General features: G+C 43.9%; 2 protein-coding genes across 2 annotated transcripts; one reads left to right on the forward strand and one right to left on the reverse strand.

The window, feature by feature from the left end:
- Window positions 1–765: 765 nt before the first annotated feature.
- On the forward strand, window positions 766–5,821 carry and1 (actinodin1; the record flags this gene model as incomplete). Its single annotated transcript, XM_080855519.1, has 5 exons — window positions 766–783; window positions 1,621–1,717; window positions 3,691–3,735; window positions 3,947–4,077; window positions 4,202–5,821. The coding sequence occupies 5 exons, from the start codon at window positions 766–768 to the stop codon at window positions 5,819–5,821; spliced, it is 1,911 nt and encodes a 636-aa protein (XP_080711645.1).
- Window positions 5,822–7,084: 1,263 nt separating this feature from the next.
- On the reverse strand, window positions 7,085–21,095 carry adipoqa (adiponectin, C1Q and collagen domain containing, a; the record flags this gene model as incomplete). The annotated part of the gene is made up of 4 exons (XM_080855521.1): window positions 7,085–7,638; window positions 7,735–7,972; window positions 20,524–20,668; window positions 21,079–21,095. The coding sequence occupies 4 exons, from the start codon at window positions 21,093–21,095 to the stop codon at window positions 7,085–7,087; spliced, it is 954 nt and encodes a 317-aa protein (XP_080711647.1).
- Window positions 21,096–23,882: the final 2,787 nt, after the last annotated feature.

Raw genomic sequence — 23,882 nt, forward strand, 5'->3', positions numbered from 1 at the left:
GTGCATAATTATACGTGCGATCCAGTGTTAACATGAAAACACAGATGTTACAGATGTCTTGTAGTTGAGCGGTTGTCAGGATATATATATTTTTCATAGGTGTTTAAATATTTTGCTGGTGGCGTCTGTTTTAAGCAGGTCGAGTAAGGCATGTTGTGCATGAACTACCTCGGGTCAAATATGCATGATAATCACCAAAGCCATAAAATAAGCGTTCTGCACTTGACATTGCAGAATATTAAAAGCATTCTGTACTTGGCATTTCACCTTTAGACATATATCACTAAACGTATTGTTGGTCGGGTTAAAATCAGGGGTGTTGTTTCACTGAATGTTTGGAGAACACTGTTGCAATACCAGTTCTCAGGCATCTTTGCAGGCTCTTTTTAAAATTGGAAACGCCTTAAAGATTCATGCAAACTATTTTTATATTAGTTGCGTTACTTACTCTCCCAACAACAGTAGGAGCACAACACAGAACAACATCCTGCTTGACTGATCACCTCAAAATCGACACCATATAACTTTTCCAAAAACTGATCTATAGGTCACCAAATGTGCAAGCCTCCACATTTATACTATAATACCAAAGGGAGAGATTGTAATGGACTGCTACAGTACTTCGTGTGGTGTTGAAATACTTAATTTATAAAAAAATGATGTTTTACATTTGTGGCAAAAGTCCTCATACTTCCCCCTTCAGAAACATGTGAAACAGAATCATATCTCCCACGATCTCGTACCAAACCCATTGTTAGTGTGAACATGCCTGGACAGCAGAAGGTGAGAAACTATAGATTATGAAATTCCTTGTGGGAAATATCCAAGTGTTTCTTTGTCTAGGTCCATCCTTTCAAAATCCAGTTATCAGAAAAAAAAAGCACTTTGTGAATCAGGCTGATGGAAATAGAGAACGCACTTTGTAAAGTGCTTGATTGATTTCATGCTGCTTTCAGTGAAAATTAAATATAGCTTATTCAGCAGAGAGGATTTAGCATTTATGATGGGACAAATTGAAAAAGTAGATACTTGTTGACTGCCAGAATTAAAGTTACCATCACACAGATACTGAAATAGATAATTTATGATTCTTTCATCATGGTGGCTTTATGGCAGATTATTGCTGATGAGTAATGTGCTATTTTCATTGGCGTGTGAAATGAAGATTTCCCAGATGGAGTGCAGTAAACACCTCCTCACAATGTGCCAAGGAAGCACATTTCCACTCCACACACTCAAGACCCAGTAGAACAATGAAGCCGACCAACACATTATTCCCCCAAAGTCATTTTCCAGTGCCACCCCCCCCCCCCCCCACACACACACACGCAAAAAAGGCAATTCCCAGATGCCCTGCTTTTCTCTCTCCTCCCACTCTCATCCCCTCTCTCTGTAATTACACAATCCTATTGGTCAGCTGACCAGGTTGGCGGAAGCCAATCACTGGGCTCTCAGCAGCATAACCACGGCCCGATGGGACGCACCTTTTTGTTTTTAATTATCAAGGTGCTGTTTAAAACGAACGCAGCGCCTCAGTGGTGGCACAGTCTGTTCAGAGGGGCAAGTAGTGACAGAGAGGTGCGACCAGGAGTTTGGAGCCCCCCACACATACCCATCCAGCCATCCTCTGGGCTGAAGTACCAGGCCCAAGGCCCCTCACACTTCTCCTCAGGATCTGCCTTGCCACAGAGGCACCGACTACTGCCTCCTCAGCCAGGTAAGGGCCAACTGTCATCCTGAACTTAGAGGCTTTACCTCTATTAACTCAATCTATTTTAATTTTGATGGCAATGTTGAGGATACTTTTTCTTGGAATTTGGATTTGATGGATTTAAGTTCTGGGTTTACTGGGTCTGTGACTTTTCCATTTATCAGTTCAGTGCCTTTCTTTATTAGTTGTTTCATTATTGCGAAAGTACTTAGTACCTGTACAAACAGAGGGCCACTGCCAATTCTGATCCAGAAGGAAAACAAGCAACTTTGTAAAGTAATGACAAACCTAAAGCATTTAGACTAAAGAAGTGTCGTTGAGTAGTTTCTGGCGTTAAAGTCAAATGAGATGAAACTTTAAGTAACACTTCTACATAATGGCTGTCTCATTTAAAGTGATTTTTTTTTTATTTCTCTCTCTAGGTGTGAGGGACTCTAGAAGACTAAGAATGATTTGTAATTCAAAATCACCATTCTCTTTGGTGTTTGTGGGAGCTCTCATAGCAACCGTGTTGCTTCCAGGTAAGAGTTATGACTATCACCTGCATCCTGAAATGGTTAGGATCCTACTTGAGTGCACAAAGATGAGCGATAATAGCCAGTAATTAGTGATAATATTATTGGATTTTTGGTAACTAGAGATTTTTACATCTGACCAACAAAAATTATACCTGTGGTAAAAAAAAACCCCTCATAAGTAGTAGAATCCCCTATATATACGGAATAATGAAATTTCCACACCTGTATATCTTTTTGGTAATATCAAGAGGTGAAACAGAAGCTCATGACTTCAGGTTTAAGTTAACTACTGTCCCTCTGTACTCCTGGGTCCAAGTCCAATCATTTGGCTGAAGAGGTAATGTAGATGATTGAAAATGCTTACTGACACCCGTCACAAGTGCACAGTGATGAAGAAGCATCACCGCTTTGAGCGTATGCCGCTCTTTCGCCTGTAAAACATTACTGGTGTCAGCAGCGGGGCTTGTTTCCCTAGCGCTACCGTTTCCAGATGTGCCAGGACCGTTTAACAGGCCTGTTAAAAATAATACAGCGGATATACTGAGGCAGCAACATTTTTCAAGCGCTCCCTCTCACCTCTGAACAGTGACAGGCCCATAGGTGCTTAGTTGTAACAGTGATTTTAAACACAGTCCCAGCTCAATTCAATACAAAAGCTCTGCATTACAGTACCCTAGACATGGTATAAAGTCACATAGGGGTTTCTCAGTGTTGTGAGATGTGTACAGGGAGAAGTGGTGACACGCTGAGCAAGTTGGCCCCTCTCGCTCCGTTACATTGCGCTGGTAATTGGATGTGCCTGCGGGCCCGGTGGATCCTGGCCTTTGTACATTTTATAGATTTTTTTCCTCCAGTGGGGGCCCCAGTAAGACTGACCCCCTGCTGGCCGGCTTCAAAGAGCTGATGTGTAGCGTTTGAAGATTAATCTCACACAATACCACCTGTATGTAGGCGCCCCCACCTTCCCCTCTACAACCCATGCGTACATACATGTACACGTAGCCACACACATGCACTCACACATCATGAATGCACACCCACACACATGCTGTAAATACATGTGTGCCCAAACATAGTACACACACACATGTTACATATACAAGCACAGACATACACAAGCACAGACACACAGATACACACACACGCGCACACACGCACACACACACACACACACACACACACACACACACACACAGACACACACACACACACACACACACACACACACACACACACACACACACACACACACACACACACACACACACACACACACACACACATATACAGCTCCATCCACTGCCAGAACACATAAAACACAGCTCTCCAAGCCTGCATGGGGCTATTAGCAAAGGTAAGCATTTTTGGCCTTGCCTTTGACACATGGAACATCTGGTTCACACAGCCCCCTTCAGTTTACCTCCCACTCCCTCCCCTTTCCCCTCCCTCTCTGTCTTTCAGACTTTCTGGTGGCTGGCCCGGTAGCTCCGCGGTCGAAAGCAGATGGTAAGTACTGTACGCCGATGCCCTCTTTTCACACCACTTCAAATTATAATCCTCTGGCCTGGGGGCTTTCAGTATCCACAAATTATCCATGACAGAAAACAAAGCAACAGTCCCACAGCACTGTATTTTACTGACACAGCACACAAGTGGTGGGGATTTGAAAACATTTGTCATGACCATTACCGACAGCCCAGTTGTTTGTGTACTTCAGAGCCTAAGGCAGAGGCTGCAGCCTCAACCAGGAGACTGGTGCGCAACAGGAGGAACATCAGCTGGTACAAGGAGCACTCTGACTTCTGGAACTGGTACAAGTACTTCACTGAGCAAGGCAACACAGATGCTGTGAGTCCTCCGATTTGATTTTGTTTGAACAAAATATTGTTTCTTGAGGACTCATGACTGCACCAGATAACATGATGTGACAATGGTTCCTAACTGTGTTTTCTACTCACTGGTTCTGGATTAGGTTCAGGAACTGGACCGTGTCTACCTGTCCTACCTGCAGAACAAGAACCGCGCCGAGGGCCGCCGCTCCAACAAGGCTTACCTTCAGCACATGGGAGACATCTACAAGTCCTGCGCCGAGTCTGAAGACCCCACCAAATGTGTGGCCTCTTACATGAGGCCCAAGCCTGAGGCACCCAAACCTGCACCACCCAAGCCTGCCCCCCTGAAGACCTGCGATCCCTACAGGGACCCCTACTGCCTGTATGGCCTCTATTCCCCCTACCTAGCTCCAGTCGCTGCCAAGGCCCCCGCTCCGGCTCCAGTCAAGGCCCCAGCCTACATCCGCTCAGCCCCCTATCAAGACCCCCGCACCGGCTACTACTACTACACCCCGGTGCTAGAGTCCTTCCTGTCAGCTGAGCAGAAGGCCGAGCTGCTGCGCATCTGTGGCGCTGAAGACGTGGAGTGCCTGCAGTACCACCTGCGTGCTGCTCGCGGCATCAAGCCTGCAGCGGGCCCTCTGCCATCTTACGCCCACCTGGGCTGTGACCCCAAGAGCGACCCCCAATGCCTCGCATACCTGATGCAGAAGAGCCAGTCTGGCCAGAGCCTGCCATACCCTTACTGCAACCCACACACCGACCCGTACTGCGCCTACACCGCTGCCCTCCATGCTGCCAAGGGAGGCGAGGCTCCAGCCGCGCAGGCTGCCCAGGCCTCCCCGGCTGCCCAGGCCTCCCCACTGAAGATGCCCTGCAACCCGCTGTTTGATGACAAGTGTAACCCACTGACTGCCTACAAGCTGGCCACCGAGTCAGAGGACGTGAAAGACGAGCCCGCCTCAGCCGCCATGCGCGCCGCCCCACACACCGCCCAACGTGCCGCCCAACGTGCCGCCCCGCGATTTGCCCCCTCAGAGCCACGCCAGGACCCCTATGCCATGTTCCGTGACGCGGCCGCTGCTGCCGCCGCCATGCCGAGGCGCCCTCCCACCCATCCCTACAGGCTCCCAGCTCCCCGCTTCCAGCTGCCCAGCCGCCAGTTCCAGCCACCCACCCACCACGAGCCTGAGCCGCAGGAGGAGCGACACCCCCTGGGACCTCGCGGGAAGACCAAGGAGGGCTATAACTGCTTCATTGGCTATGACGAGGAGTGCTTCCCACTGAGGCCTGCCCAGACCGAGCCACGCTCCGGCGCCCACCGCCAGGTCCCGTACCAGGCCGAGGCCTACGAGCCCCACGTCAGCCCCGACGGCACCAGGAATGGCGTGATCGAGCCCGACCCCGACTGCGACCCCGAGTTTGACTCCAACTGCAAGCTGCGCCGCTACGAGCCAGAGGCCGCCGAACCCAATGTTCCCCAGGAGGAGGCCCATCACGCCTACCCAGCGGAGGAGCACCAGGAGCAGCGCGACCACCATGAAGATGCCTCCCAGCACCAGGAGGAGCCCTACCCCGAGCAGCAGCCTGAGGGCCCCGGCTACAACCAGGACCCCTACCAGAGTGGCCAGGAGGACCCCTACGCCGGATTCGGCCCCCAGGATCGCGGAACCCCCAACTTCCAGGATATGCTTAGAGGCTACGGTGACCACTACGGCCAGGATGAGCGACGTGCCTACACAGGAGACTACAAGAAGTGAACATCAGAGAACATCAGATAGAAAATAAAGATTATTGTTGAAAACAATCATGTGGACTGTAGATTAATGTATGAAATGCACACATAAACACACTCTCCTACTGTAGAACAATCACAATCTGAGTGAGGGGATAGTCAGTAACCTTGTGGCCCACTGCCACAACAGCCAAAGGAGTCTTGACAGCACTTGTATGGGGTATGATGTGATGTTTATTTGGTTTGTGTTCATGAATGTGTGCACCTTTGCTCTTATAGCATGCAAGGGAAGATGGTGATTGTCATGAGCCCTCCTGATGGAAGAGTGTAGCCTGGGCTCTGTCACATTCAGTTAAGTGACTCACATATGATCCTCTATATGAGTTTTAGAGCGTGGATAGTGAACGTGAAGATAGATGGTGCATCTTTGACCTCAGCAGTAGTTTTCTTTTGTTGCTTTTGTCCATTTTTTGTATTTAATGACAATTATTGAAATGATTGTCACAGCTTCGCCTAAGCCTTAACCATTTAGATCTGAAATGCTTGTTTGTTTTTACAGTGACTTTTTTTATTTGAATGTTATGTCAAAATAAAACAGCTTTGAAAAACTTTCCCATCACTTTTATCAGTGAGTTTATTATACATCAAATGAAAAGTTTAATAAGAAAAATAATTCAATGGTGGTCTCATACAACAATATTAAATAATAGTCTCTGATTCTATTTTGTATAACAGACTGCTTACAAAACACATAAATTGCCTTGACAAAAACACAATTTACAAAGGCATTCTGGTATTAGTGTCTAATGCAGTCTGATGAATAACATGATTAGAATTATTAATATAAGCAAAACAGAGCCAAGAGCAGAATAAAGTTTGTGGTTTATAAACTGAAAATTTAAATAAAAAAACAATAAAGTTAATCATTTAGGCACTGGCTTGTATAACCACTGATTGACCATATAGGTGCCAATGTCATCTGGGTATGACAAACAGCTTTCTGCATGACCTTGGCCAATGAAATTAAAGTATCATGTGGGGGCAGTATTAAGCCTCTCCCCAGCTGTCACTGAGAGAAAGCCAGTTGGCTCAAGGGTGACACACTTCCAGTCGGTCCCTACAGATCTCAGTTGGGAAAGAGGAACGGAACAGAGAGTCACATCCTCAGGCCAACAAACACTTGCGCGAGCTCCAACCAACAGTTAATAATGCAAGTTTGAACAAGGGAATACAATTGTTTGCCACAAGAGGCCAGCAAACTGTCATTCAAACAAATGTCTTTCATGCCCTATGCTGAGTAAAGGGGTTGGTTATTTTCAAATGTGGGATGCAGGAGAAAACCAGAGAATGTGGAGTCAGTATAAATGTCGCTGTAAACCCCTGCGCCCCTCTTAGCCTCCCCATAGCCGTAGAGCTCTAACCACACCTCATCCTCAGACTGCAGCCTCAAGACAGTCCCGCCTGAGGCCTGGTCGAGGTCGCCATGCTGGAACTGGTCCTTAGTGAGGCTCAGTAGCCGGCTATTCTGATAGAGTGCTATGCGAGCCTCGTTGCCCTGGACTGTCAGGTGAAAGGCAAAGTAGTATATCCCTGGGATCCTGCAGCGGAACTTTCCGGAGAGGTCGTCGTAATGATGCTGCTCATTATAGAATGTCTTGTCGAAGTGGAGCGGGGTGTTGATGGAGGTGGACGGCTGAGTTAGGCCCACACTGAAGGCTGAACGGTAGGCAAAGGAGCTCTCCCCGGTGTCCCCTTGCAGCCCTGGTAGGCCTGGGAAGCCCCGGAGACCTGCCAGCCCCTGCTCCCCTGGTGTACTCGGCTCCCCACTCTCCCCTGGCACACCTGTGCAACAGACAAGGGCACTGTGACACAACAAACACATAGCTGTCTTAGCTGAACATCAGCCAATGAGATGCAAGCGATGGTAGCTTTGTATACCTGGATTTCCAGTGTCCCCTCTCTCTCCCTTCCACCCATCTTTCCCCTCTCTGCCAGGTACTCCATCTGGACCAGGAGTGCCTGGCACACCAGCCATCCACCTGGCACAGACCTCCCTGGCATCAGGCACAACGGCCCCCTCCTCCTGGGAGAAGGATAGATGAGCTGCCATGAGCAGGCAGAGCAGGGAGAGACACTGTGGTGTTCCATGGGCCATCCTCAAACCACAAGCCATCCACTGGAAAAAGGGAAAAGAGGGATGAGACATCATAGGGACTAACAAAGGAGTGAGCTCCTAAACCAGTGAAGCGCAATAATATACACCTGGGGCCGTATTCACAAAGAATCTTAGGGCTAAAAGTAGCTCATAAGTGGCGAATTTAGGAGAAACTCCTAAAAATAATGGGCGTGTCAGTCTTAAATGTAGGACTCCTAATTTTTTTTACTAAGAGCAATTCACAAAATATTTTATCCCTAAAAGTAGCACCTAAGTCTAGGACAGCTTAAAACTCCTCATGAGGACTCCTAAGTCACTAAGATCTATTCACAAAAAATCGTAAGATGGCTGCAGCCGACTTGGAATTGATAAAAGACATTGCTTAAACCGTGAAGGTATTAATATTGTCGTAGAATTAGCGCGGGATGCAATGACGCCTTTAAACAACGATGTGTCCCGAAGTGAAATGTTTGGAAACATAAAGATAGGCTATTTGGCTTCGCGGAAAACGCAAATGACGACACTGGGGATCATCATTCAGCCGTTTAATTCATCAAACTATCAACGCACTGTAGACCCCACATCATCCAACAGTTGGATGTACCGATGACTTGTGCATTTCAACGCAGAGCGGTCTGCAGCAGGTTTTTGAGAACTTACCAGCTGGATGCCGCTGGGGTGACAGTGGCTATTGGTCCTGGGACTATACGTTTCACGTTCGTTTCGCTTTGATCAATTAAGATTGGAGGGCTTAAAGGGCCGCATGTGCTGATATTTGAAGTGGTCAAGGGCTGGAAATATAATAGACTTACAGTTTGCTGGGTGCTTTAATTATTACTGCCTTGATTACATGCAATTGCCATATTTTATATTGATCGCTTTATATTTCTCTTAACGTGCAAAGTGTCATTCCCGTTGGATGCACAAACTTGTCATCATGCGTGTGCATTCTGCTAACTGCACCATCCATAACTATTTAATATGACTTAATTTGAAGCCTAGGTTATTCTCTTATTTTCAGTCGATATAGTGGGATTGTTAGAGAGACGTCACGAATGAGTTTTTAATGAGAGAGCCTGTCAACAACCAATCACCGTCCTCACCCCTTCTAAACTCGTGCATGAGAAGCGACGTCATCCATAGCAACGGAGTTTTTATCTTAAGCTTAGGAGTTGGTATTATCCTTAGTATGAGTAGGTCTCAGAGCCCTTGTGAATCACTTTTAAGAAATTACTCCTACGTAAAAGGTTTTAGCGCGAGTTAGGAGCACTCCTAGTGGTAAGATAAAAGGCTTTGTGAATACGGCCCCTGGTGTATAGTGTAATCCACAGAGCTGCTTCAATACACAAAAGAAGACCAAAATGGGAAAGGTCAGATGATTCATGTTCCAACACTGAACATTGAAAATGTATTTTATTTAATGGTTACAGTTGTTCAACGTACCTTTTTTTTTTACCACTGTGTGTAAACCAACTGGCTCAAGAACAATTGCTATCCAGTATAGTCAAAAGCATGAGGAGCTCTTACATCATCTCAACAAAGGGAGCGGATTGGAAATGTTCAGTTCTTTATGAGTTCTCACCGGGAAATGAAAGCAATATCTCCCCTGTCACTTCATGTTGCTGTGCTGCATTAGAGGTCTATAGCAGTTTCCAATATATGGCTCAAGGGGGTTTATCAGAGGTTTGTGTTGACTCTTATTCTAGCAGCAAACATCAGACCAAGAGACACATTCGACACAACAAACTATGATTTATGTGTATAATATTTTTTCTGGCATAGCATTACAGTTTAAGGACTGTCACTAGTTTTAACCATATCACCGCAGACCCTGGACTTCAAATTAAGTGTGGAGTCAAATTAAGTGTTTTCCTCGTGGAGTTCATGAAATGTTTGGTGTGGCTACTATTTTGTTTGTTTTTTTGTTGGTTGCTTTGCCTGATATTATGCAGAATAGCAGTTTGCTTGTCTTTTCATTGACAGATTGTCTTTAAACTCAGCTGATGTGATGTGGTCACAGATCTCCCTGCAGAGCCGACTATCCTCTGCACCGGGTTGGGTTTGTTCTTCACTTGAGCATGTTAGTGCAGGATGGATGCAGACTTCCCTTCCAGCCATACTCCAATAACACTGAACACTACACTAACCACTTTGATGGCACAGGTGGCCTGACTCACTTTCTCAGATATTAACATAATCATAACAGATGCTGTTGCGAATCTCAAATGAAATGATGACAGTGACCTATAAAAAAAAGAGCAGGGAAAAGCTCCTACCTCCAGTCTCTCTCCTCACTCCTTGGGTTGATGTCTGTGACAGAGACAGTGATCTGGAGTGAGTAGAGTCCTTTTACCCTTGTGAAAGCTTGTCAATCGCCCCTACCACAGATTGTCGCTTCTAAATATATCCCTGGCAAAATGCAGCTGGTGCTGAGGAAAGGAGGGGCACTTCTCCAACATTGCTGGGCACCAACTTTTAATTAGGATTTGCATTGGGCTAGTGTGCCTTTGATCTTTACAAATGAAAAGAGCCCCTTGTGTACAAACGGCATAGATAGAGGGAACATAACCGAAAACAACTCTGGTGTCCAGAACTAGAATGCGCTCCCAAATCACATTAGACAGGCTGGGCTTAAAAATCCGTTGAATTCAATCTTATTTATATAGCGACAAATAACAATTGAACATGTCTCTAAATACTTTACAGAACCCACAGCCTGAACCCCCTAGAGCAAGCACTCAGGGGACTGGGGCAAGGAAAAAGTCCCTTTTAACAGGAAAAAAACATTGAACCTCAGCTCAAAGGGGGGACCCATCTGCTTGGGGCTGTGCGGATAAAGCGATAGAGATAGGAAAGGTGGATGGGAGGAGAGAAAGGAGAAGAGAGAATCAGGAGAAAGCAGATCATCATTCATGTGTGTCTGAGGATAAGACATAGTAGCACACATGCGGTATATGAACATACATACATGATTACATGAAACAGGTAAATAAAGGTATATTTACATACATACATGAAAACATGAAACAGGTATATGAAGGTATACTGTATGTACATACATGATTACATGAAACAAGTATATGAAGGTATAAACATGAAATATACAGAATTAATAAAAGGCAAAAATGAAGAGAGCCAGCACTCAAAATATACAATGTGAAAGCAAACTGGCATTCAGTGAAGACGCCACACAGCAGAACCCTGGGGCGAGCAGGAAGTAGAAGTCCCTCAGCTAGATTAGTGATGACTATCACCTATAGTATTGGTTGAGTACTCGAAAGTGATCACATTTTTTCTTATTTCTTAAGACATATTGTGTCTGTATGACACGGCAGACGGCCCTCGCACTACAAAGTTTAACGAGGACGGGGGATGGTGTTCTCAAGCCCACAGTAACAGAGATGTTTGCCTATCTCTGAGGCTGTAGACTGGCAAGCAGAAGGCCCAGTTAATTTACAGGCTTACAGATGTATACATCAAAGTTCGCATGGCACAGCAGCAATCAGCAATCAGCACATTTCTAAGCAGTGGACTGTGCTATAGTTTATCTCTTCAAACCAGCTGTTAAACGTCACAAAGGACCTTGATGCTTGATCAATGCATTACAAATGGAAAGTTTAAATAACCAGATCATTTAAAATAAGAATAATTATGTTATAAAATAAATAACATCAAAATATACTGGAAAAAACACAGGCTGCTATTAACCATGTGGAATGACATAAGGGAGCAGAAAAGACATGTAAACAGCAATAAATTAGACAAATGGGTATGATATGTCTTCTATTCTCTCTCTCTCTCTCTCTCTCTCTGTCTGGGACAGGACCTTCTGCAGCCATAGACACATTGTGTGTACCGCCGCAGCCCTGCATCATTCTGGAAGTGGAAGAAAACTCCCCAGTCAACTCCCCATTCAAACCTCTCCTCTGGCATTCTCGGTGATTTCCAGCACCGCAAGCGTTCACCAGGCATCCTTGCGTCACCAGCCTGTTTTTGTTAAACATAACAAAGCCACACAATTGCTTGTAGAAATAACATGCTGATTGAGTACAAATAACAATCAAGACACTCATTTAAAGAAAATAGTCTAAACGTTGCAATTTAGGCACTGCAACTTGCTCTTTAGACTTGCACAGCAGACGTGTCTCAGGTTGCAGCCTTTGCCCCTGCAGTTAAGCTAGTTTCTGTCGCAGGCAGTACTAGCAACTAGTCATGATACTGCTATGGAAGCAGAGGACTTTGGTCAATGTGAAGCTGTGTACAGTTCTATGGGCAACTTTGAAATTATATGGCAGGAAATTCACTAGTTGCTTATAGCCCTTCACATCATTATAAACTGTTAAAATACCATGCATCAAACTTGTTTTAATACAATAGCGCCATCCTGTGGACATTTCAGGGGCCTTGACTGCTGCAGTACTGGCACCTAAATGGGCAATCTGTCATTAATTGTATCCTTTTAAATACTAAAAACTTTTGAATAACAGTTGAACAACAAATAACCAAAAACAACACATTAACAATATTCAATGTGTCAATGTTCTGATTAGTATTATTTAATTAGTATTAATGTTTACTTTGTGGAGATATGCTATGGACAGTTTGTGTTGCTGCATATATGGTAAACAATATTTCCTAAAGCAACTTCAGTATTTATTTTGTGCATAAAATGATCGATCATTACGCATAATAATCCTGTTCCAAAAATAAATGAGGATTCTCAGAGCAAGTCCGTTCATCCTCTGAAAATGAGGTAAGGTTTGGTATGTAGGTTTAACAGCCTGTGTAAACATTGCATGCTCAAGTGGCAGCCAATATCTTTTCTCCACTTCAACATTCAACATTCAAAATTCAATATTTCAATTTTTAACTCTTGGCTTTCCCGCAGACAACTAATTTTGAGGACTGCAGTTTTTTTTAAACACATTGTCAGTCACTTTATGGGAGTGCTGATATTACTTTTATATGCTGTAAAATACCATTTTAAAACTGTCTTGAGATACAGAGACTCAACTGATTCAATTTGCTTACGCCACTGACAGATGATCACTTAATTTAAAAGGTGAATTCACTCTGGTATGAAGTCCAGCGAAGTGCTGTGTCAGGATTCTGAACAATAGATGGAAGCTCAGACGAACATTCAGAAGTAATAAGCAGTGAAATGAATGCACCAACTCAGGGAGGAACAAGGGCTTTGAAGAACTGAGCAATGGAAATCTACCAAACATTCATTCAAAGGACCATTCAAACCAATGAAAGCAAAGGAGAGGGAGATAGATAGAGATATAGATAGAGAGAGAGTGAACGATACAGAAATAGAGATAGAGAGAGAGAGAGAGAGAGTGTGTAGAGTATGATAATTGCTAAAGTAACTGACTAAAACACAGTGCAATGCTTAAATGATCCTTTCAAATGTGAAATAGACTAATACATTTTCTCAAGGTCGCCCTGATGTTTCCCATTTTTTCCATTAATAAATATGCATTTACATGGAAAATTAGGGACTATTAATAGTTCAAAATGATGATCCCTTCCCTTGAGTGAAGAGAATGCGATAAAACAAATGAAAAGGTTAAAAGCCACAGCACCATAGCCAATTCACTCGGTTCAGGTGCTAACTGAGGAGCAATGCACCGTTATCTCCCACCCACACAGCCTCATAATCAGCCCCAGCTGAGGGTGTCTCCTCCCTTACATCCTCCCCATCCTCCTCCAGCTGCTCACGGGAAAGGGCACCGCCTCTGGTCCGGGATTACCCAGGCTAAAGGAAGAAACATAAACTCAATTTCATATGCAGTTAATAATGGGATGTCAGAATTCAATAATTTCCCCCATAAACATGATCCAGGTTTTTAATGCCATTGCAAATGTTCCGAATCCACCCTCTAAATTAACAAGGCGCTTAACCCTATTTTCAGTTTTGTTGTTGTTACTGGTTTATTTATTTTGTTTGTTGCACCTTGAAAGGCACAGCGGAATCCTTCAGCTGAGATGGAGCTGTGACATGCGTTAGCTGGAAAAATGCATAACGAAAAAGTTCTTCGCCAAGCTGCCAAAATCTCCCTGCAGCTCCCCACTTTAAGGACAAGGTTGAGAGCTGAAAGTTAAACTCAAGACGGAGGCTCCTTAAGTAAACACCGACAGGGACCCCACTGTCCTCGCTCCGTGGAGATAATTAGAGCGGCTAAGGCAGGAGACAAGGCATAATAAGGATTACAGAACTTTCAGTGTGTGCCTATGGAAAGATGGTTTGATCAGGCACAGTCAATATCTGTCATGGTCCTGTCCTCTCCGTCTAAGAACGGGCTTAATGGAAGTCTTTGTAAATAGCCACCAGTGCCCCCTGCTCATTTAAAAGGCTTAGCATATGGGAATGTAGGGACATTTTTTTTTGATGAACTATCACTTCGCATGTAGTCATTACCAAGTCCTCACACAGCTCAGTACAGCTTCCGTTTTGACACAGGGGAGGGAAGTGAGCTTTCGCTTTCACACTTCACACTTCACAAAGGCTAGAGTGAAGAGCTTTCTTCTAGCAGTCTCCTGGGAGGTGGAAAGCCATTCAAGGCTGAGGGCCAGGTTGCATTCTCTCAAACATCTCTCACCTTGAGTTTGGGTTCTTATTTTACTTTCAGCTGCATTTATTGGTTGAGTTTTGTCATTTCTGCGTGGGGCATGAGACATCAGTCGATGGTACAGTCATCATATTGATTTGTCCTCTCTCGCCCCAGGGACACCCTTCAAAGCTCATGGTATATATCTGGCCTGATTATCGAGTGATCCACCTCTCATAACAACAGGTGAGCAGTTGGTGAAAGTAACTAAGTACATTTAATCAAGTACTGTAAAATGTTGAGGTAATTAATTGTACTTTACCAAAGCTCCACCAAACAGTGTTTTTCACCTCTACATTTCTCACATGGTTTATTTAAAAAAAATGTTCAAAGATCCTATATCAAATGATCCAATGTTTTTTCTTCTTCCTTCTCCCATTAATCATCTCACGACCCCAGATTTACCTGGGGACCTGTACATAAAACTGTTTATAAAGTAGTTCAAACTAGCCTCACCTTCAGCAACAGGAAAATACTGCTGACACACTGATGCTTCAGTATTGATAATCCAATGATGTCATATATAATAATATATCAGTCAGAGGCACCAGACCAATACTTTTACTTTAAAACTTTAACTAATACTTACATACTTTTACAGTAAGCAGGATTTTTCATGCAGGAATTTGACTTGCAATAAAGTACATTGCTGTATTGGTTCTTTTACTTAAGTAAAGGATCTGAATACTTTTTCCACTACTGCTGGTGCAGGGCCTGAAGTGTGGCATTGATAAATCTTGACTGTTGGGTTTTAGATTGCATTGAGGCTACAGGGGCAGGGCAGGGCAGGACAGGACAGACCCCTTAGGTGAGCAGACAGTGTGATGGCGTCCCTCACCACCCATGAATCACTGCAGACAGCAGATACACAGCAGAGGGCAGATAAGTTTGTGTGTGTGTGAATATGATGCATGGGTCAGGGCACCACAAGGGCTTTTTTCAGAGTGTGTGTGTGTGTGTGTGTGTGTGTGTGTGTGTGTGTGTGTTCCTGCAAGTAATCTGTTCGCTGCTCTGATAACTTTGCCAAAAGCAGGTGTTTATTTATGAGAATTCCCAATGATGATAAGTGCATAGAACATCGGCTACTTTATCTGCTCCTTTTTCTCTCTTTCTTCTTCATCCCTCTTCTCTTGGCCAGAACCTTTACAAGAAAAAAACCCTGCAGTTTTCTCTTACGGTTTATTTTTCTAAGGATCTTCCAGGCTGAAGCAGATTGTATACACAGCTCATAGAGGAGCTGAGGGGGGGGGGGGGGGGAGATTTATCTGATGGCTCCCTTTGTGCTTTTATCAGGGCAGGGAGTAAATCCTCAGTATGTAATGCCAACAGACATAACAGTGACCCAGCCATCACCCCCAAGGGCAGACGGCAGCCCTGAGTCAAAACACTGCCCACCTGAGCCCAATAATCCCAGTAAATAATGCAGCAATGCTGTGGGGTGGAAAGGTACATTCAACCGTTTTACAACAGATGTTTTTTTAATGTCTGGGCAGGTGCTCATTCACTGAGACCATGTGGTGTTGCATGCTTAGAGCAATAAGCGGATGGGCATCATGAGAATCAATTCCATGACCTTGGGATGCGTAAGACTGTGTGTCATTTCAATGTTTCAATGGAGCGCTTCAAAAGGATCCAATCCAGGAGGGCAGATAGCCCTTAGCTGCATTAAATAGTGCAAATACAATAACTATTTATGCATCGCCACTGTCAAATTTGATTAGCATGGTGATAAAAAATACAAGGGCACTAGTCACTTAATGCCTCTGTCCCGACATAACCTTCCAAAGACAGTTTTACATAAGCTTAGTATTCCTTTGCCTGTTGGGCGCTTAAACTGACTGACTTATTGATAACGCGGAGGCGAATTAGCATCTGCCAGTCCCACAGTCTGGGATTCAGCAGCGGACAGCCCCGAACCGAACAGTCCTCTGACGGCATGGCAACAGGTCGTTCAGGCAGCCTTGGCTTGATGGATGGCTCTTATTTCCCTGTCAGCCTTGAACTATTTTGGTGTTTATCTTGTTAGCCTCTCTCATGTGCGATCATTTATCTTGTACAGTCGAGGGGAAGGAGATTTTCACCACATGTATCATTTAATTAAATATTAATTTGTAATTAGCTTCCAAGGTGGTTATAAATACACTTGTTAGATAACAATCACCAGTGATTTGTTATAATGAATCATTTATCATGTGAAATCTAATGACTGTACTCACCTGTGCTGTAGAGATAACAGATATTTATGGACACATGGGGACCTTTTGTCCTTTATAGAGTTTTTCAAAGATAGAGCAGGACTAGCATCCCACTATGGAAGAAAGAAGTGACCTGATTATGCCTCTGGTAACATGCTTCAGATGCACCGGCGACAAATTTATATTCAACAGAAATACAGGCAGAATTACAGTTTCAATGCAGTCATGATTATTGATCTTCCAAACAATCTAAACTGGCTAAGGCTATAGGGATGGATATAATGTTACATTTGACACTGTTTAGTTTTCAGGGCTTTACCGAATCCCTCCCTGTAGAAGTATATAGTGCAGATGCAGCACTTTATTGTTATGTAGAGAACATCATAAAGGGAGATCTGACTGTGTACTCCTTCTCACTTATTCCTTGCTATTTCAAGCAGGTGAACCAATTCAGTCATTCAAATTTCCCCCGTTTGGTAATTAAATATGTTGATTTGATTACACGCTAGTTGTCTGTTGCACACTGAGCTAATTACGCCATGGTGCTTAACTTCTGGAGGTGTTCTACTGAGAGCAGAGCTAGGTAAAGTGTCAACTGTTATTATAAACTGACACCATTGGGTGCTGATTACACACTGCCTCTTAAACTGACATGACACCATTGTCACAAAAGATGAAATGGGAGATGCTAGCTACTTAATTGAATTGTATTGAATTAAAAAAAACTGCCATTGAAGATTGAAGGTCTTTTATGGTTGTTGGTTGTTAAATATCAATCTGCACCTGCACTGAGACTGAGTGTTATTTTCATCTGGGGAGAATGCAAGACAGCCTGAGCGCACTCGCCGTGATATGGGGATAAAGGGGGCTTAAAGCCCCATTTCCTCATAAAATCTCAACCTGGGATGATAGCCATGCCGCTCAAGCACATTAAAGCTTTTATTTCACAGTTTATTTACTCATCTTGAGAACACCAAATGCGTCATCTTTTGCCTCATCTTGTCTGTTAATGCAGATTAAAACACAAATAATCCCTCTTCCCTGTCACACACAGTGCAGATGGAGGTCTCATTCTCTTTCCCTTATTATTCATGTTTGCGTAAGAAACCTAATTACGCTTCTATTATTTGATCTTTTCAACTGTCACATCACAGTTATTTTTGTCTTTTGGTGATGGTTTTAATGTGATTATTAGGAACTGAGTACAACTAGTTTTCATCTCAAGCAAAACAGCACGGTGTAAATGACAAGCGCTTGAATGTGGTGTCTGAAGAGAATGTTTTGTGTTTTCAAAATTATTTAAACTGATTTCCAATCAAGCTGTTGGAGGAAGCTATTAATAGAATTGGAGGTTGGATTTCTCCCTGGGTTTGAGAGTGTGTTTTGTGCTAGTGCGCACGTGTGTGTGTGTGTGTGTGTGTGTGTGTGTGTGTGTGTGTGTGTGTGTGTGTGTGTGTGTGTGTGTGTGTGTGTGTGCTTGTGTGCGTGTGTGTGCACGAAACAGAGATAACCAGAGGAAATGGGAAGATTGAAGTGAGTGTGAACAGCATCTTCGGATATTAATTCCCCGTCCGCTTTCCCTTTCCGGACAAGACAAAGTAAGGGCACACCATGGCCTGAGTTCACTCCTGTTCATCAGTCCACTGGCTCACAGTGAACACCTTCTTGGCTCCTTGGCCTTTGTGTGTGTGTGTTTGTGTGTGTGTGTGTGTGTGTGTGTGTGTGTGTGTGTGTGTGTGTGTGTGTGTGTGTGTGTGTGTGTGTGTGTGTGTGTGTGTGTGTGTGTGTGTGTGTGTGTCAAAACCTTCTCTTGGCTCCTGCCCTTGCGCCCCCGTCGAAGTAAACTAAGCTGCTGACTTTCTCTGAGGCACAGTATTACACTAGAGAACAGTGTTGCCTGCACTCTGAGAAATAGCCCTGCCGCTGCCCGAGAGCAGAGTATTGCCTCGCTGCTGCCAGAGAGCTGGGCTACCTCTGGGCTGCAGAGCATTATCCCCCCCTCAGCCCTGGGAGATGAGACAGAGTTTAATTATCTTCCTTTATGTGAGTGGCAATGTCCAGGGGAGTGTTCTTCTGGTGTGCCTGTCCCCACCCCCCGCACTGACTTTTATACCTCTGACACAGTTTACCACTTAGAACCGGCAGAAATCCACCTCGGATCAGATGAAAAGTGAACTTTTAATAAATCTTTAGCCAACTGAACCCCTCGTCTGCCTCCAGGGATGTGACGGTGGAGACGCCAGGAGAAAATTAACTTCAGCTAAAATCCCAGCAGGAGTCCGATGCACAAAACGAAGTAAATGGAGTGAAGTGAGACAAGCGAGAGCTCTTTCCTCGGGTTTCTTTGCTGAGCCAGGCTTTAACTCTGACTGCTGGGAGAGTTTGATGATTGGTATCATGCAAGAAGTATAAAAGAACTGTGAAAAAATATTTGTTTTCATTAAAAATGTCTCTGAGGCAGGGCTTTAAGCATATCTCCATATTTACACATGAAATCCAGAGATGCGCATATGAAATAAGCCGTATATCTGTGTGTGTAGATATGCACATATGCCAGTGTTCATTCATACGGAATGTGAGGTGAGGGAGTCAGAATGGTAATGGTACTGGTCTACGGAGACCTTGGAATCTACTATATATTTCTGTAAGGTGATCTTTGTTGGGATTCTATCAATGTTGTGACTGACTGCCGCTGCTCTCTGTCTAAATAGATCTGTCAGTTTGGGAACTGATGTGTCAGGAGTTTGGTGTCTGTATGGGGTTTTCTATCAGTGTGGGGACCGATTCCTGATTCCTCATGAGAACTCGATTAGAGCACTGGGGACGTTTGGGGACGTGTGGGGTCTCTATCAGTGTGTGTGAGCGGAGGACTTCACTGGCCAGAGGGAAGCATCCATCTCCACAGCCCCGCAGCCGAGGACGGAGGGTCCACCTCTAATCTGGGTGCTATTCATCAGGGGTGCCACTGCTGATTACCCACACTGACAGCTGGGTTCTGGGGCTCGGACTGTCATGCCAGAGTGCCTCTGGCCCACAGTCAAAAACCCTGGAAATAATTTTCAAAATGTCTGGGGGAAAAGAGAAAGAAAGAATGAAAGGTGTGTTTGAGAGAGAGAGAGAAAGAGCGAGAGAATAATAATAATAATAGATAATGGTGGAGAGAGCAGACAGAGATTAAGGGAGAGTGAGGGGCAGGAAAGTGCTTTGAATGGATCACTGCGTCCCCCTTCAACCCTGTCTTTTATCACCCCCCTCAGACCTCTGGAGCGAGGATGCCAGAGGAGCCAGATGGATGGGCGGAGGTGTGATGACGAAAAACGACTCTGTCAGGCGTCTCTTTGCCCAGCCAATGGACCATGCAGCCCTCTGAGACAACTCTGTGAGCCCAGGGTGTGTGGGTGCTCATGTGCTATTCACATCGACACACTGATCTACACAAAAATTCACAGGTATAAAAGTTTCTGGAAAAAGCTTATCGCAGGAAAATACAATTTAAGTATTATGTTTGTGGAGGTTATTGGCAGAGCCAGGCATGTGTCTCTCGCCTAACGGAATTTGATTTCTTATTTGCCCTGATGAGATGTGCTGACGTGTGGGAAGTGAATGCGATAGAATATACACTTGACCAACTCAGGTACGCCACAGTGCCTGTTAAAGAATTACTGTTTTAAAAACATGCCCCTGGTGTTCCGTGCCCTGGAGGATGGATTACCATGAGAAGCATGAAAAGCGCTCAAATAATAATACAGCCTCTTATTTACACCTTCGGGAGGCCCAGCGGGTATAGCAGGCCCATCAGCAGCTTCTGCTGCTGCTGCTGCCCTTGGCCTCTCCCACGGGGACCGTCCTGATATGGTGGTGTGGAGACATGGCATATGGGGCTGCTAGGGCAAGTGTCAATGACCAAACTGTAATAAAAGACAGAAGACAAAAGGATGGAGGTGCGGAAATGGAAAGAATGAACCTCTGCTCCTCATATGTCCTCCGATCGATCAGGAGGAAGTCCGTGAACTTCAGGGTCCACGGAAATTCAGCGCTCATAAATGGAGCTTTGGCATTGGATTCCTTCGTCTGTTGTGTCACAGAAATACACTGTGAAATCAAATATCAGGTGTAGATGTCTGTTCAGTCTTTTATATTTATATGTTTATAACATGTATTCATAAAATCTACCATTGTACCACTGTACAAGTGTATCATTGTTGTCCTTGAATTGATTACTTTTGTTAAGCTTATAAATTATCTGGTTTCTGAACAGACAAAAAAATACTGAAAATATTGTGGAAAATGTACGATTAATGGGTGAAATGATGATAACCTCGACCGTTCGGTCATGCTCGCTATCGCTCGGTCGATACGTTACGGCCTCAGTCTGATATTTACCTGCATGACCTCACTCTCGGCCAGTAAGTAGTTAATATCAGGTAGCATTGGGTTTTAAGACATACCACTGCCTCCTCTGCGTTATTGTTCACATACATCAGAATTGTATTTGTTTGAATTTAGTTTTGTTTCTTTGATCTCTCTAGACTTTAGTAAAGCAACACCTGTAGATAGCAGAACATCACACCACCATCTAAAAATCAATCCAATCCATATTACCGTGTGCAAAATCAGGTCTCCAAACTCATTCATTGCCACAGGCCCCTGTCACACTGTCCTCCCTAAACAAAGATACATTCTCTGTTTGCGGCAAGATTGCAACCACTGATGGCACTTAAGAGATAAGACTGGTACCACATTAATGAAGAGTGTCAATCACACTTCAACAAAGATGTTGACGCCCTTCTGACTTCTTGGAAAGAAAACGAGAAGAAAAATCGATGAAAGCAGGATGGCAGTGTGGCAGTAACAGTAAGGGCAGTAACAGCAAATCAGAGGTGGTCAGGTCACCCAATCTCTTCTGAGACAGAGAACTAATGAACATGGCCGCCTCCTCACCCTGGTGTGGAGTGATTCTCTCGTTCCTGCTTCTCTCAGTCATGCCTTAGCGCACACACACACACACACACACACACACACACACACACACACACACACACACACACACACCAGTGGCGGCTGGTGGTTTTTAAAGTGAGGGAGGAAGGACTGTGCGCCTGGTTTCCATTGGCCTGCTTATTCCGTTGGTGGCATAAGTATGTGAGATACAAGTTGTTTCAGGGTGTTTTTGTGGACTATAGTACTACAAAATAGCAGGCAGGGATACAATTGATATAAAGCCACCAGTGTGGCACCATTGTACTTAAAAAGCTGGTGGGCAGCATGTATTGGACTAGACAAGGCCAGAGGGAAAGGATGCAAAGCCAATTAGTCAAATCAGGCCTACTCTTGATTTGAAAAACTACATTCTAAATTTTGGGCCGACCATTTGGCCTATTTTCCCCCTCAATTTCTAAAGCTATTGGTTATTATTTGACTAATTTCATTTTCAGCTGCAATTGTTTTAAGGAAAATTAAGACACAAGACCAAAAGTGATGCCATTTAAAATGCTCTGAATCATTCACTAACATCCTTTCCACAATATTAAACAACAAGTTACAAAGGCAACAAGTAAGAGAACATTATTTCAGAACTATTAACATGGGCTGTTAGCCTAACATTGTTTGTGGCAAATGTGGATGTTAATGGATGTTTCAGAATGTTGGTCAATGTGTAGGCTTAGGCTAATTAGAATAGATACGAAACACATCGCGTTCTGAAACATTCATTAACAATTTCCATTCAGAATGTCAGCTGAACGTGAACAGTCGATTGAACGATTTAAAAACAAAACAGTACAGCCGATTGTTTTTTATGGTACCAGTGAGCTATAACTGCGGTAAAGTTAGTTTCAGGTTCCATATTCGACAGATTCGCATATTCGCCAAAACCATGCAGTAACAATTGAGAGGACACCAGGGGCGCTAATGCGCTTAGGGACCGTCATTAAATTACCACTCTAAGAGCAGCGCTTTCATGCAAAATGGTCAGAAATACCAAAATACATCCATTTTTCATGAAAATGGTGCCGTATCTTGTTCCTCCCATGTAACCAAAGCCTTATAAATAGTTTGGGCCCAAAAGGTCACTTAATGTGAAAGCTATTGAAAAAAGTAATTTTCCACATGGGAAACAATGGTATTCTTGGTGAATGAGGATAGACATTGAAAAGGGCTTAAGATCCAAACAAAGGGTGCCGTATCTTGTTCCTCCCATGTAACCAAAGCCGCATACATAGTTTGGGCCCAAAAGGTCACTTAATTTGAAAGGTATTGAAAAAAGTAATTTTCCACAAAGGAAACAATGGTATTCTTAGTGAATGTGGATATACATTGAAAAGGGCTTAAGATCCGAATAAATGGTGCCGTATCTTGGTCCTCCTATGTAACCAAAGCCTTGTGCATAGTTTGGGCCCAAAAGGTCACTTAATGTGAAAGCTATTGAAAAAAGTCATTTTCCACATAGGAAACAATGGTATTCTTAGTGAATGTGGATATACATTGAAAAGGGCTTAAGATCCGAATAAATGGTGCCGTATCTGGGTCCTCCTATGTAACCAAAGCCTTATACATAGTTTGGGCCCAAAAGGTCACTTAATGTGAAAGCTATTGAAAAAAGTCATTTTCCACATAGGAAACAATGGTATTCTTAGTGAATGTGGATATACATTGAAAAGGGCTAAAGATAAATAAAAAAAATGGTGCCGTATCTTGTTCCTCCCATGTAACCAAAGCCTTATACATAGTTTGGGCCCAAAAGGTCACTTAATTTGAAAGCTATTGAAAAAAAGTAATTTTCCACATAGGAAACAATGGTATATATAGTCAATGTGGATATACATTGAAAAGGGCTAAAGATCCGAATAAATGGTGCCGTATCTTGTTCCTCCCATGTAACCAAAGCCTTATACAAAATTTGGGCCCAAAAGGTAAATTAATATGAAATCTATTGAAAAAAAAAATTTCCTCATAGGATACAATAGGTATTTTGGTGAATGTGGATACATTGAAGTGGGCTAAAGATCAAAATGAATTGTTCCGTATCTTGTTACCCCCATGTAAACTATGCCTTATACAAAGTTTGGGGTCCACGTGACACATACAGTTTTTCTCGATTGCTTTTACCTGCTTAGGTAAACT

This window comes from Sprattus sprattus (assembly GCF_963457725.1).
Source record: "Sprattus sprattus genome assembly, chromosome: 17".
NCBI lineage: Eukaryota > Metazoa > Chordata > Actinopteri > Clupeiformes > Clupeidae > Sprattus > Sprattus sprattus.